General features: G+C 43.3%; 1 protein-coding gene across 2 annotated transcripts in view; it reads right to left on the bottom strand.

Moving 5' to 3' along the window:
- GAREM1 (GRB2 associated regulator of MAPK1 subtype 1) overlaps positions 1 to 13,250 on the bottom strand; it is a 77,838-nt gene extending 64,588 nt beyond the window's left edge. Inside the window, exon 1 of one of the 2 annotated variants that reach the window (XM_053396278.1) lies at positions 12,823 to 13,250. Coding sequence is in view for 1 of the 2 variants with exons in the window: in XM_053396277.1 (XP_053252252.1) it covers positions 12,780 to 12,900 (121 nt within the window). In the remaining variant the exon portion in view is untranslated. Of the gene's footprint in view, positions 1 to 12,779 lie in introns of both variants that reach the window. The other variant, XM_053396277.1, reaches the window with a different exon arrangement.
- Positions 13,251 to 13,503: the final 253 nt, after the last annotated feature.

Below are 13,503 nucleotides of genomic sequence, written 5' to 3'. Positions count from 1 at the left end.
TGCAGGAATTACAGCTAAGAATAAAGTATGTAGTTCCAAAGGCTGGAGAACCTAGAAATGAATGTGGGTGGGTGGCCTTTATGAATATATTCACAAGACTTTAGTATTGCTAGCTAAAGAGCTGCCGGATGTTTTTAAGTTCTATTCTCCCCTTGCAGGACTATTAGCTTGTATAAGGCTTTTCCAACCAACTGATTCTTCCAGAGGAGAACTAGGACCATGAATACTGACTCATAAGCCAGCTAGCCCTTTAAGAGGCTGTTGCTGGTAAGCATAACAATAACTCTGTCATGCTACAAGGCCCTGGTAATAACAAGACTTGCAGTGATTCAGATCTAAATAAGTGCCAAGGCAAACCATACATTTTGCAATGTATGGAGCATTCTTTTTTTTTTGTAAAATAAAGTCATGGCACACAACAGGAAAGGTGGAACAGAGGAAGGAAAACGTTTTGTCTAAGGAGAGCTAGTTTTGAAAACTACGGCAGCTACATCTTTTTTAGATAAAGTGTGCAGGCTGTCACAAAAAAGAGAAATCAACCCATGGGTTGCCATGGGTTGGAGAAGAAAGTAACCTGTAGCTCTTCAGATGTCAACCCCATCTCCCATCAGCTCCAGCCAGCATGGCCAGTGGTCGGGGATGATGGGAGTTGTAGTCAAACATCTGGAGGGCTAAAGGTTCACAGCTCCTGCACTCAAGGCGCAGGAGCCCTAATACTGAAACATTGGTCAGCTTTCTTCCAGTGAGAATGCGCTGAATACCAAATGACGTTATGCTTCTTTCTCCAATTAATTGGATGTTTTCATGTGACAGTAATTCATAGGAATCAGTGAATTCCCCATGGCTTCTGCAAATGAGCGCCCACACAGAAGCTTGGCAGCACTAGGTAGCATGGGTTGGACAGCTGCCCCTCTCCTTTGTCTTTCCCCACGATGCTACAACTTCTCTCATTGCTCCCACATCCTCTTTCCCTCTGCTTTGGTGGGAAGTCCCACCAACTCATTTGTTCGCTCTGAGAGCAAAAGGGTGAAAGGATGACGCATTAGAGCTCAGGCTTCCTGGTGCCCACTGCAGAGGATGTGGAGAGGGGGACACTCAGCGGTATGGAAACCTTGACCCAGCCCTGAAGATGAACACACAGCAGGATGTGTGATAGCTGGGAAGCACATGTTCTGTCTTTATTTGTCTCACAATTCAGTTCTGGAAGAAGAGGATTATGCTCCCCAGTAGAAAGTAATTTCTCTCTCTCTAATGCAGCTGATTTACCTTCTGAAATGCTTCCCCCCTCCCAGTTTTGAAGAGGCGGGTTGGCTAGCAGCAGACCCAAACTCCCCATTTAGGTGGACCTACATTAGAAGGAAACTTTGAATATATTCGCTGTCTTTTCGGCCAAAGTCCTCTAACTGCAAGTCATACAGAACTTGGCTTGGTTTGGTTTTTTAAACCACAACACATATCCTATTTTTTAAGTTTTGGCAGTCTGTTTGTGCAATGGGTAAATGGTCCAATACAATTAATTACCAAATGTATTGAAAAATTTCCCTCCATGTGAATGCTGAACTAATTTGGAGAGCCTGACAGAGGGATAATTTGATTTGGCTAGAGGCCAGGGAAACAGAAGGGAGGAGGGAGGCAGGAGTTGGACAGCATTTTCTGTTCTTATTTTGCATTTTAGGAAGAACTGACCTCTTGAATAGAAGTTCAGAGAAGGTTCAAAGACAGATGTAAACCAGCATAAAAGTTACATCAAATTTTCAGGTATTGTTCAAGTTCTTTGAGTTGTTCTACAATTTAGTAATGTCTTATTTCAACTAAAGTCATTTAAAAAGCTGCTATCTTTTTAAATGACAGATTAGATTTACTTCCTCTTTGCTACTGATCAGCTTTACGCCAATTGCTGTTAACTGAACATGTGTTAAATCAAGAGGTGGTGGTGGTTTAAATACCATTTGGTTGACAGTTATTTCACATAGTATACCTGTTCCTGAAATTTCACACACTGAGCAAAGCAACAGATTTTAACACATTTAATTAGAAGACAGTGCTTTGACAAGAAAAAAGAATTTTTTCATCTGTAGTAACTTATTTTATACTATGTCCAGCAAAAAACAACAACACACACCTTTTAAATATGTGGTTCTATTAAGCCAAAGGTTGGCAATGTGGCATGTGTGAGCATAGTGGTCTCCTTGAGGATTCCATCTGGCACTCACAGAGCCTCTGAAATCTCTCTGTTCATGGCTCCCTTGGCCATAAAGTGATACAGATGGTAAACTTTTTTCCCCATTGCAAAATATCATAGGATCATAGCATTGTAGAGTTGGAACAGACTCCAAGGGCCATCTAATTCAACCCCTTGCAATGCAAAGTACATAAAACTGAAGGAGGAAGCTATAGGAGTGGCACTCTTTCCCCCTTCCTCTTTCAGCTCTATGTGCTTTCCAGGAGTCAGATTAATTCTACTGGATCCAACTTTCACCCAGATGCCTTGGAAAAGCAAGGTCTCTCTCTCTCTCTCTGTGTGTGTGTACACACATGCTGATATGGAAGAGAAGTGATTAGAGTGGATGGCTCTCATGGCACTCACTCAAAATCCAAATGTGCCCATGGGTCTAAAAAGGTTGGTGACCCCTGCAGTAAGCTACATTATCTAACAGGCCTGTCTTCTATGAATTTGTCCAATCCTCCTTTGAAAGCCATCCAGCTCTGCAGCTGTCACCACCCCTTGTGGCTGAGAAATCCACAAGTTATCTGCTGCATGTAGCAGCAATTTTTCTTGTCTGAAGCTATACCAGTTTAATTGGGTAACGTAGAATTCTAGCAACATGGGAGATGGAGAAATTTTTTTCATCCCACACCATGCACAATTTTAGAAATCTCTACCCCACTCCTCTTACCTGGCTTTTTCTTACCTGCTAAAAAGTAAAAAGCTCCAAGGATGGGTGTAGCTGGGGGGGGGGAGCTGCCCTCCTAAATCAACAAAAGTAAATAAAAATACATAGCTAACTGAGGTTCTGCCTGCCCCCTAACAAAAATCCTGGCTATGCCTTTGGCTCCAAATGCTTTAGTCTCTCTTTGTAGTGAAGGTTTTCCAGTCCCTGACTCATTTTGGCTGCAGCTTTACCACTTCTAGGATACCTCATTCAAGATGGGAGGTACTCAGGAATAAACCAACTTTAGGACAGTCTTTAGCATCAATATGATTCTATCCCTGACAATGAGCAAACCGTTCCAAAGTGCCTCCCTCCAGCCCTCTGAAAATGGGGGGTTAACTGAGTTCACAAGCACCCTTTTATTCAACAGGTGGTAGCAATGGCTACCACACAGAGGATATATTGTGTAGGATGGCATGATGCAAGATGCAAGGATAGGAGTGTCGGATTAGAACTGGGGAAACTCTGGTTCAAATCCAACTCGGTCATGAAGCTCAAAAGGGATCTTGGTCCAGTCACCAGCTCTCAGCCTAACCTACTTCACCATGATGTTGTGAGGACAATATGAGAAGCGACCATGTACTCTGTTTTGAACTCCCAGGAGGACAGGTGGGACAGAAATGTAACACATGAAATATGCGGTTCGACCACGCACACCACAAAAAAACCTTTGCTTAACCTAAAGTCTGCTGAGTTTCGCTCAAGGTCAGTTTTTAATTGCTCTTCTACTACTTTTCAGCGCCCAACTTAGGAGGCGTTAAAAGGGGACCAAACAAATTCTGGAGGAAAAGGCTATTAAATGTGACTGCTTGTGATGGTTGTCGTACTACCTCTAGAATGCTATACCTAGTGAAAACAACAGTGCGAGAGAGCTCTTTGGCGGAAGAGTCACAGGTCAGTGGCAGAGCATTTCCTTTGTGCACAGAAGATCCTGGGTTCAATCCTTGGGACTTCCAGGCAGTGCTGGGAATGTTCCTTCTCTGAACCCCTGGACAAGTGACGCCAGTTCATGTATTGTAGACAAAGCCAAGCTAGATGACCAATGGCGTACAAAGCAGATTCCTATGTTCCTTTTGTCTTCCTGCTTGTGAAATTCTCTTGACATCCGCTTAGTCACCATGGGAGGCAAAATTCTGGACTAGCTGAGGCCTTTGGTCTGATTCCACAGGACTCTTTTTATGATCAGCCTGAATCCTACTTAAGATTAAGGTTAAATGTTGGAGAAATCCAATTCTTGCCAGGTATATATCCTGGTCCCCCTTATCAAACTGAGGCCCCACCCAGGCTAACAAAGGATTCAGACCAAAGTTCTAGTACTATCAGCAGACACATCCTCCTGAGAATTTTAATTGAGCCTTTCGACCTGCCTACTCTATAAGGATTTCCCTACTGGCCAACTACAGTCCAGCTCCGCCACTTACTCATTTAGGCTTTCCTGACTAGAGTATATGTGCTGGGAAATGGTTTAGAGCTCATTGACAATTATTTCCATTAGGGGATGCTATTAACCTGACGTGTTGCTTTGGCATATTACAGAAAGGCTGCTATATGACTGTTGCAGTGGCAGGATAATATTAACACAGATTTCTCGCTGCATTAAATTGATGTAAAATATTAGCACGCGATTTTTTATGGAAGTTCTAGACAGTTTCAGTGGGGGAGCGGGAATCCTTTGGGGAGGAAGAACAAGATATAAGATCAATTTAAATAAATAAATTGGTTTTTAGGGTGTGTTCTCAGTTCTCACATGCCCACCACTTGCCCTCATACACAAACGTTTAGGGGAGATGCACACCTAATGTTTAAAACACACACGATACACATGACTGTTCTACACCATAAATTCAAAGCACACCCAACACACATTTAAAGCACATGACCTCCCCCAAAGAACATTGGGAACTATAGTCCCTTACAGAGCTACATTTCCCAGCACCCTTAACAAATTACAGTTCCTGACGTTCTCAAGGGGTGTGTGTCATATGCTTTAAATGTATGTTGGATGTGCTTTAAATTTCTGGTGTTGACCTGCCCTTTCAATTTGTTGCTTCCAGCAAAGAGTAGGGGAGAAGCAAAGTGGAGACTTTCAGCAGCCTGCACTAATACATTGCACCCTGTGCTAGACCACAGTTAAACATTAACTATGGTTTGACATTACATGCAAACTAGGCCATTAACAATTCATTGTGGGAAGTTGCTTAATATATTTTGGAAATGTTTAGTATGCCTCAAGAAGAGTAAAGAAAACAGAGAGGCTTTAACTTGGGAGAAGGACTGAATTCACAATCATACCACCTTCGTATTACGTATGGCAGGATGCCATATTGTATTGCTTCCCACGAATTTATCTATTACCGAAGCAGGAAGTTAACACAATACAGCATATTGGATTGCACATGATCGAACATAAAGCAATGCCGTCACACTGAAAGCTATAGTCACATCCTTTGCCCATATCTGATTGTCTGTCAAAACATATTGAGGCAAATTTATTCTCAGCCTAACTGTCTATACAAATCTACTTTGCAAGTACTGGTTTCAGTGGGACTCACTCTCAGATATGTTTGCGTAGGATTGCAGCATAAGACCTCAGACTAAACTGCAGGGAACAGTCTGGCACTGAGAGCAATAAGGTACTGAACATGTGGATGCTCCTCCTCTTCTCTATTCGATTGTACAATACAAAGAAAACCATTTACAAAACCTATGTTTATTATTATTTGTTATTTTTATTAATCACTCTTTTCAATAAAGTAACTCAAGGCAACTTACAGAAAATATTAATTAAACAATATTAAGCTGTATAAAATATTGCTCAGTGTATAAACCAAGCAACTCAACCAGATGCTGTAGAATCATCATCACCATCATCTAAAGACGGGCCCTGACTGTGGGCTTACAGACTGTAATACAAGAAAAAAAAAGCAAGAAAATAATTAAGGAACAAATCAAAGAGGAAGGCCTCTGAAACAGTGGGAACTACTGCAGAGAGAAATCTTCAAAAGCCACTCAAGCTAATGGGAGCTTTGGGAAGGGGGTGATGGGACCGTGGCCTGTGAGGAAAGGGTTGAAAGGGTCTCTCCACGGTCTTTATCAATGGCTATTTATAGTAGTGTTCTGTTTCAGAGAGATGCATGACATAAAATCATGGATTTGACGCCGCATGTAGTTTGGCCCTGGGCATAGTGTCCCCTTATAACATGCTAAATAACACCTTTGGAATGTGGCCTGAACTTCTTGTATGTGGACGAATAAGACACAATAATAACTGGTCTCTCTCTCTAAACAGCAGCCATCTCCCATTGCAGTTATTAAAAAGATCAGTTTAACCAGAGGTCACAAGTCATAGCTGCCTGCCTTACAACATCCTCTTGTAATAGCCTTTCTACTTCTCAAGTGCAACATAGTTCTCTCTCTTTCTCTCAGAGCAGCCTTGAACAATGCACACTTATACTGCCAATAAGGGAAAAGCACTTTCCTCCAAGGCTCTTTTCATTCCTGAAAATGAACTTCACAAGAACTCAAAGGGAACCGTCAGAACCGAACTAAAATATATGTGCGTGACTCATACCAGAATGGTGCTATTGTCAGTTATGTTTATATGTACTTAAACGTATTTCTTTTATTTTTGGCCAGTGCTATAACAGGGGTTCTTGTGGCAGCTTGTAATAAGGCTAAAAACTAATGAAAAATATTCATTCACTAGAACAAGCACCATTACCTAACCAAACCAACAATTCATATTTACGCCCCTAATTCATATTTACGCCCCTTTATACTTTTGCAAACCTGCAAGCAACTGTTGCAAGCTGGGTATAGGCAAGAGGGGCTCAGCTCACTGGCGATATACAGAAATGAGATTCCCCCCCCCCCAAGGAAATAACATATGCCAGGGAAAGATAGCAGAGAATACCAGGTCAAAATGCTTTCAGAAATGGATATCTTGGGAAACAGCAGCAACAGTACAGTATTCCAAGCTGTCAACAGACTGAGCTGTATGTTTCTTCTTACAACCCGTTAGTGGACTGCACACATAACATGTACCCAACATACAGGACTCTGTACACATAATTGTGAATGGTGTGTACTAGATATTCCCCATGGCACACAAAGTTAGCTTTCTCTTAGTGAAGTTAGCTTTCTCTTAATGAAACTAGTATAGGACTTCACAGCCTACAGTTATTCTTCATCAACTTGGCAATTACAAGTTGCTTGGAATTACCCCAATCCACCTCCTCAAAAAACGTGCCTTCTTCCATGTCAGTATTATGACCTCATTACACAGCCTCCTGCCCAGTTCAGACCTATCAAATCTCTCCAATGATTTGCCTAATCGTCACCTTCCACTCCTCCCGCCGTGATACACCAGCTCCCCTACCCTGGCTCTCATTTTAACAATAGCATGTATATATGCATAGCCAAAGCCATTTGTTTAAAAACATGGTAGTTGGAACCTGTGGGAGCTACCAAGGCCAGTAGCTGTGAAGTAACAGCACTTATTTTAAGTCATTTCTATACTGCTCTTCATTTAAAAATACGTCAATCCTAAAGTGGTTAACAAAAAAGCAGTATCTTACTGGCACAAGAAAAGGACTTCTTAAAGTTTACTACAGCAATTTCAAGCATACCAAAATTGGTGGTTATCTCAGGGTTCAAAGACATTGAAAAGGAAGTACAAGAACTGCCTCAAGTACCAGAGAAAGTACAAGGCTTAGTAGAAGGCTATGATAGAGGAAAGGGGGAAACCATTCCATATTAATCAATAAAAATGAATTAGCTGTTTAAAATAAAAGCAGCTTTAGACATCACATCACTAGGCAAAGAGCAAACATGAGCTTTACTGAATTGGAAGATGACCTACAGTAGCAATTAAATCTCCAAAGGATTGAATTGAAGCAGGAGGAAGTAGTTTGTCAGGCAGTTATAACCATGATGAGTGGAAAGAGGAGAAGGAACTCATTTGAGCACAACGGGCCACATTCAGCCTCACGGCTCTTAGAAGCAAGGGCGCTAGGCTTTTTACAACATTTTGTTTTCACATAACGAGTGCCACAATATTTCATTTGTAGGTTGCCTCAAATGAGTGTGTCTGTGCAAAATACCTTAATGTGAGAATGAAAGCCTCACTCCACATTTAAGTGCCATAGGAATTACCCCCGTGGCAAGAACATGCTCACCGGCCCCAGACTGTGTTGGTCAACCAAAAAACCAAAGCTCTTATATCCAAACTGCTAAGTATGGTGGGACATATTCCTTTTCGAAATCTATCTGGCACCATCCTTGCCAGAAAAATAATGGACTCATTTAATACTACACTGCTTTCTACAAATCCATCATATCTTTTCAAGGAGCCAATAACATCAGCATGTCTCCCTAGTTCTTATGCAAGACACCAGCATGTCATGTGTATCTATTTTCCCACTGAATCACTTTCTTCTGGAAAAACAGTGCCATCAGTGTACTGTAATAAAAGAGCTCCTTTCTACAAAGAAATTCAGGGCCATGCTAAACAATGCAAGATTCCTTTACAGCACTTTTGTGTACATATAGGGAAAAAGCATGAAAATTGCTTTTAGACTGAAAAAATGCATGAATCTACAAAAATGGAGAAAAATTCTTTCTCTACTGTAATTAGTCACTGCTGTGAAGTGTACACTACACAATGAGAAGTGTGTGTTCACTTGACACAGCTTTCTACATCATTTTTGAACAGATCCACAGATAGGTTTTCCTTCCTCAGCCCCTATTTTGTCTGCTTGCTATTCTTTCAAAGGAACTTGCTGCAATTTGCTTGTTTACCATTCATTATTGTTTCCACAACATTCCCTTGCAGGAATGACTCTTACATGGCTTCCCAATACCCTCATGCATTTTAATTGCATACTTTCTGAATTTCCAAAGTCACCCAGGCAAAAATACATACAGAGAGCTCTTAGCAGAAGTGTCCACACATAAAAAGAATAATACCAATGGTTAATAAAAAGCCAAGATACTGCAGTGGAAATAATATGCTGCACAAGTAAAATGAATTCTATCTCAAGAATGTAAAATGCAACTTAAGTTCTACATTCTGTAGTTTTCTTTGCCGCGGCTTTCTGACTCCGGATGTATTTGGGCACATGTCTGTTCCCCCTCTCCATATCCTTAGACATTCAAGGCTAATTATTAACATAGAGAGGGAAAGCGCGCGCGCACACACACACACACACATCTATTTAGAGCTATTTTCATATTCATTCAGTCTTATTAATAGCTCTGCACAAAAAGATACTGTCCTACAACCTTAAGCAAAACCTTGTTGTGAAAATAAGCTCATGCTGAAGGAAATGTCTTCTGCAAAACTCCTCACAAAGATACTGCTCTGGAAGTAATGCAAAGTTAACAATATGCACCAGACCAACCAAGGACATTCTACATGTGTAACAGTCCAAGTGATCTAGAGCATCATTTGCCAACCTGGTGTCTCCCAGAGGTTCTGGACCACATCGCCTATCAATCCCAGCCAGCACGGAAGGCAGGATTAGAATATACTGTTGCTGGCTGAGCACAGTGGCTAGGAAAATGAACTGTGGGCTCAGAGAATCCCAGTTCAAATCTTCCCAAAACTATGAACTCATGGGATGACCACCAGGTACTCCTTTTGTACAAAAGTGGGGTAATGACTAGCACAAGAATATTGTAGGGATTCTGTTTTTGTAATATATCTTTGCATGTAAGGATTCTTAAAGTAGTGGATGTTAATAACACTGAACAGTTAGGAAAATTATTGTAAATGCAAAGTTTGATGGTGATGATGTTGGCTATCCTAATTTATTCAGTGACAAAGTATAACAATCAGGGTCAGGTTGATATACACATACACACGAAGTCTAAAATCCGCAATTGGATAGTATTTGTATCCAACAAAATTGTCACAAGGTAGTGAAGAAGCTTTCAAGTTCTCCAAAACTCCATGCTAAACCAAAAGTGTTCTACTTAAGTGTATATGGGCAGATAGCCCTTAGGACACTCACACAAAGGAGCTGGGTTATTTGCCATCGGAAGCACTTGTGCTTTATTGAATATGCAAATACAGAGGATTTTTTTCTATGTATACCATCAGAAGTAACTATTTAACTACTTTTAAAGATATTCAAGATCAAAGACTGAAGTGTGTCCAGTGCTGTCATCACTCGATATATCCAGATTCACACAGATACGGTTCAGAATGAAAATACAGGCCATGTATTTCTATCAGGGTGAAAGAGGTGAAGAAATTCTAAATTCTTAGAAACAACAGCTGCTAATGAGCAGATATTAAATTTTATCAAGTCAACCCCCTAGTATCTCACTTTCCCCATTAGCCAAATGGGCCAATACTATTTAATGATGTTTTCAGCAGTCTATTGTGAGAAGGACAATATGAAAGAGGCGTTTTGCACATTTTTAAAAATTAGGAATCAATTGGAAACTTAACCCCTCTTCAGACAACCAGGAACTTGGAAAAGCAACACGTGGGGGGGGTGCTACTTTAGCCTCCTCACATTGCTGTCCATGGGTTAGAAGACAAGTGCCCAAAGCAAGGAACCTCATGTCCTCATGGAGGCTCCCAAACAATGTAAACTCCCAGAAAATCAGGGTTCTTTACTACATGGGAAGCCAACACAAGTCACCCTCCAACTTGCAGAGGGGGACAGATTCCCATAACCCAGCCTCTGCCATGTTCTGCTTCTTCCAGTTCCTGGAGCCATGAAGAAAGTCTTGGACACAAACAGGCAGTGATCATAGAAAACGGAGATGTGTGAATACCAGGAGACTAGGTGGATTGCAAAGGGCATTCAGAAGAGAGACTTGCACAAGAGCTGTAATACAGTGAGGAAAAAAGCCTTAATACTAAAGTTATAATGACACCAAGGGTTGAATTCCAGGAAGAAATTATGATTAGAAGGAGATAGCAGAAAATTATGGAGAGCAGCTTAACAGTTCAAAAGCTGCAGTGGAAAACCTTCCCAGCTCAGTTATCCACTTCCCAACTGCTTGCCGATCACACAGTAGTTACATCCAATGCAAGGGGAAGAGAGGAACACCAGCAACTATTTTTGCACTGCTACATTTGAGAGGAGAGGAAAAGCGGATGAAAACCCAGTAGAGAGGCTCCTAATAATAGAAATGCACCAGTCAACAACCCTTCTATGCCCTCCTTTATTAACACGTTATATAACTTGGCTATTCGTTTTAATTCATAGACGTCATCTGATAATATGCAACCACTCGAACAGAAGAGTGAACTGTTAACTAGAGAATACTGAAGAAAAATTCAGGCAGGGTGCCCATATGAAATGTGCCGTCTTTGGTTTAATGAATGTCTAGCTTAATCAATTGGGAATACCTTGATAGATCTGGGCGAATAGGTGATGCAGGGTTGGAACCATTATCTATTCAATATTTAAAGAGGCATAAATATTGCATCATAGCTGTTGCTCTCCTGCACTGCATATGTAAACAAGGCAGATACAAACACATTTCTCCAAGACAGAGAATGATTAGCAATTCCTTATCTTGCCATTCTAATATGAAATGTTTTTTTTCATAACTTGAAAGTTAAATTTGTGCAAAAGGCTTTTTAAAAAGAGCTTTCAAAGGATTCAATTGTAAATAAATCTAATTCAACGGTTGGCACAGGAGATGGGTACACAAGAAAATGGGTATTCTGTGGGGGGGATGGGGAAAACAAAATCAAACATACGTTTCAATCTGAAGCTACAAAAAAAAAAGCTTTTGGCTAGCTGAGAGAGCACAGATGACTGAAGAAGTAATTGCAATGGTTATAATTACTATAATGTGTTTGTTTGACAAACACATCTCCATAATAAAGGAGCTGGGGGGAAAGAAGCACATCATACTAACCCTTTCAAAGTTAAACACAGCTTGCCAGAATAGCCCTTCAACAGAAGAGCCTATCAACCATACTTTGAAGGGAATTGGATTTCTGCACCAAGCTACAGAAGCAATTCTTAGTTTATGCCCCTTTGAGAGGGGATTTATAACCATTTCTTCTTTCCCTGTACCACTCCTGTTAATGTTGCCCTCAGTAAGAGGAGAAGCTGAGAGCCAATAGCCATCTCAATAAATCTATGGGCGAGCACAATTCTTGCTCTGAGATTACGCAGAGTCCTATACTTTGCGTTTTGGACCACAAGCCAACATAACACACCTGAGCCCATCTGCTTGAGTGGGTTTCTTAAGCACGTAGCTCTTGAATTTGCATTGTGTTCAGGGGCTCTAATATCCCAGCCGCAAGTCAGCCCAGGTGATTTGCAACGGGACCTAACTTCCAGCTGAATTTCTTGGGATCGCAGCCAGGGCGACTAAGGGAAAGCCTCTCGACTTTCAGATAGTAAATTAAAAGGGCCCCAATTCGCGCAGAGAGCAACAGCGGGCAAGAGGCGAGCCAGGGGTCATTCCGGCGCAGCTCACTTGCCCCCTCCCCTCCTCCCCATTCGGCGCGCCGGCCGCACCAGCTCCCCGGGCCCCGACATCGCCCCCCGCCGCTTTGAGCTCCGTAAGATCAAAGCCCTGGCATTCGCCTCCTTCGTGCCCCATTCATATTTTAGTCACGTGCCCCCTCTCCCCAATGGGCTCTTCTCCCCAGAAGGACTCGCGCCTGGAGTTTGGCCGGCGTTCAAGTGGAGCAGAGGCAGAGTCTGGCGACTCTTTCCGAAGTGGCTGGGGAAGGAGGAGAGCCAGTGCCCGGCTGCACAAGCGCCACCACCGGCGCCGCTTCTCCCGCTCCCAACCCGCCGGAGTCCGGCCAAGTTACCAAGCGAGCCGCTTTTCCGCGCGGCCCTTTGCGCTCTTTCTACTCACCGCCTTCCAGCCTGACGACCTGAGGCAGGCGGTAGGTGCTCACCAGCAGGTCCAGCGGGACAGACACGGCGCTCCACTTCACATCCTTCAGACTGGAGCCCGGCGAGGGGCCCGCATCCATGTTCCCGCCCTTCTTGGGGTCCGGGCGGCGGCGGGGGTCGTCTGGTGGCGGCTTCGCCCTCCTCAGCCTCGACTCTCGCCGCCGCCGCCGCCGCCTTCCCAGGCCATGATGGGCTTGGCTTAAAAGCAAGGCGAGTCGCCGCCGACAGCTGCTGCTGCTGCTGCTCCTCCGCCGGCCCCCCAGCAGCAGCGGCGGCGGCGGCGTGGGTTGCACAGACGGCGGCGGCTCTTCCCGCTGGCTCCTCTGCTTGCAGCTCCAGCTGACCCAGTAAACGCCATCCCAGCACGGACTGACTAATCAACAAGGTGCGAGCGACGCCTGCGCAGTGGGCGCCCCTCCTCTTCTCCACTCCCCGGGAAAAGGGCAGCCCAGGCGCTCCCTCCTGGGGGCGTGGAGACAGAGAGAGAGAGCAGCGCCGGGCGCGGGAGGAGACGGGCGCAAACGCTGTCGCTCTCGCTCCCCCGTCCGGCCGCTCAGGCGCCCTGCAGTTAGGAAATCGGCGGAAGCAGCTGCTGCCCAAGTAAACGCGTGGAAAAACAGAAGCTCCAAGCCGCTTACTCGAAGTAAACCCCGTTGGAAAGAATGGGATTCAGAATAAACATG

This window comes from Podarcis raffonei, chromosome 7 (genome assembly GCF_027172205.1).
Source record: "Podarcis raffonei isolate rPodRaf1 chromosome 7, rPodRaf1.pri, whole genome shotgun sequence".
Taxonomy (NCBI): domain Eukaryota; kingdom Metazoa; phylum Chordata; class Lepidosauria; order Squamata; family Lacertidae; genus Podarcis; species Podarcis raffonei.
This window is presented reverse-complemented; position numbering and strand designations above follow the sequence as displayed.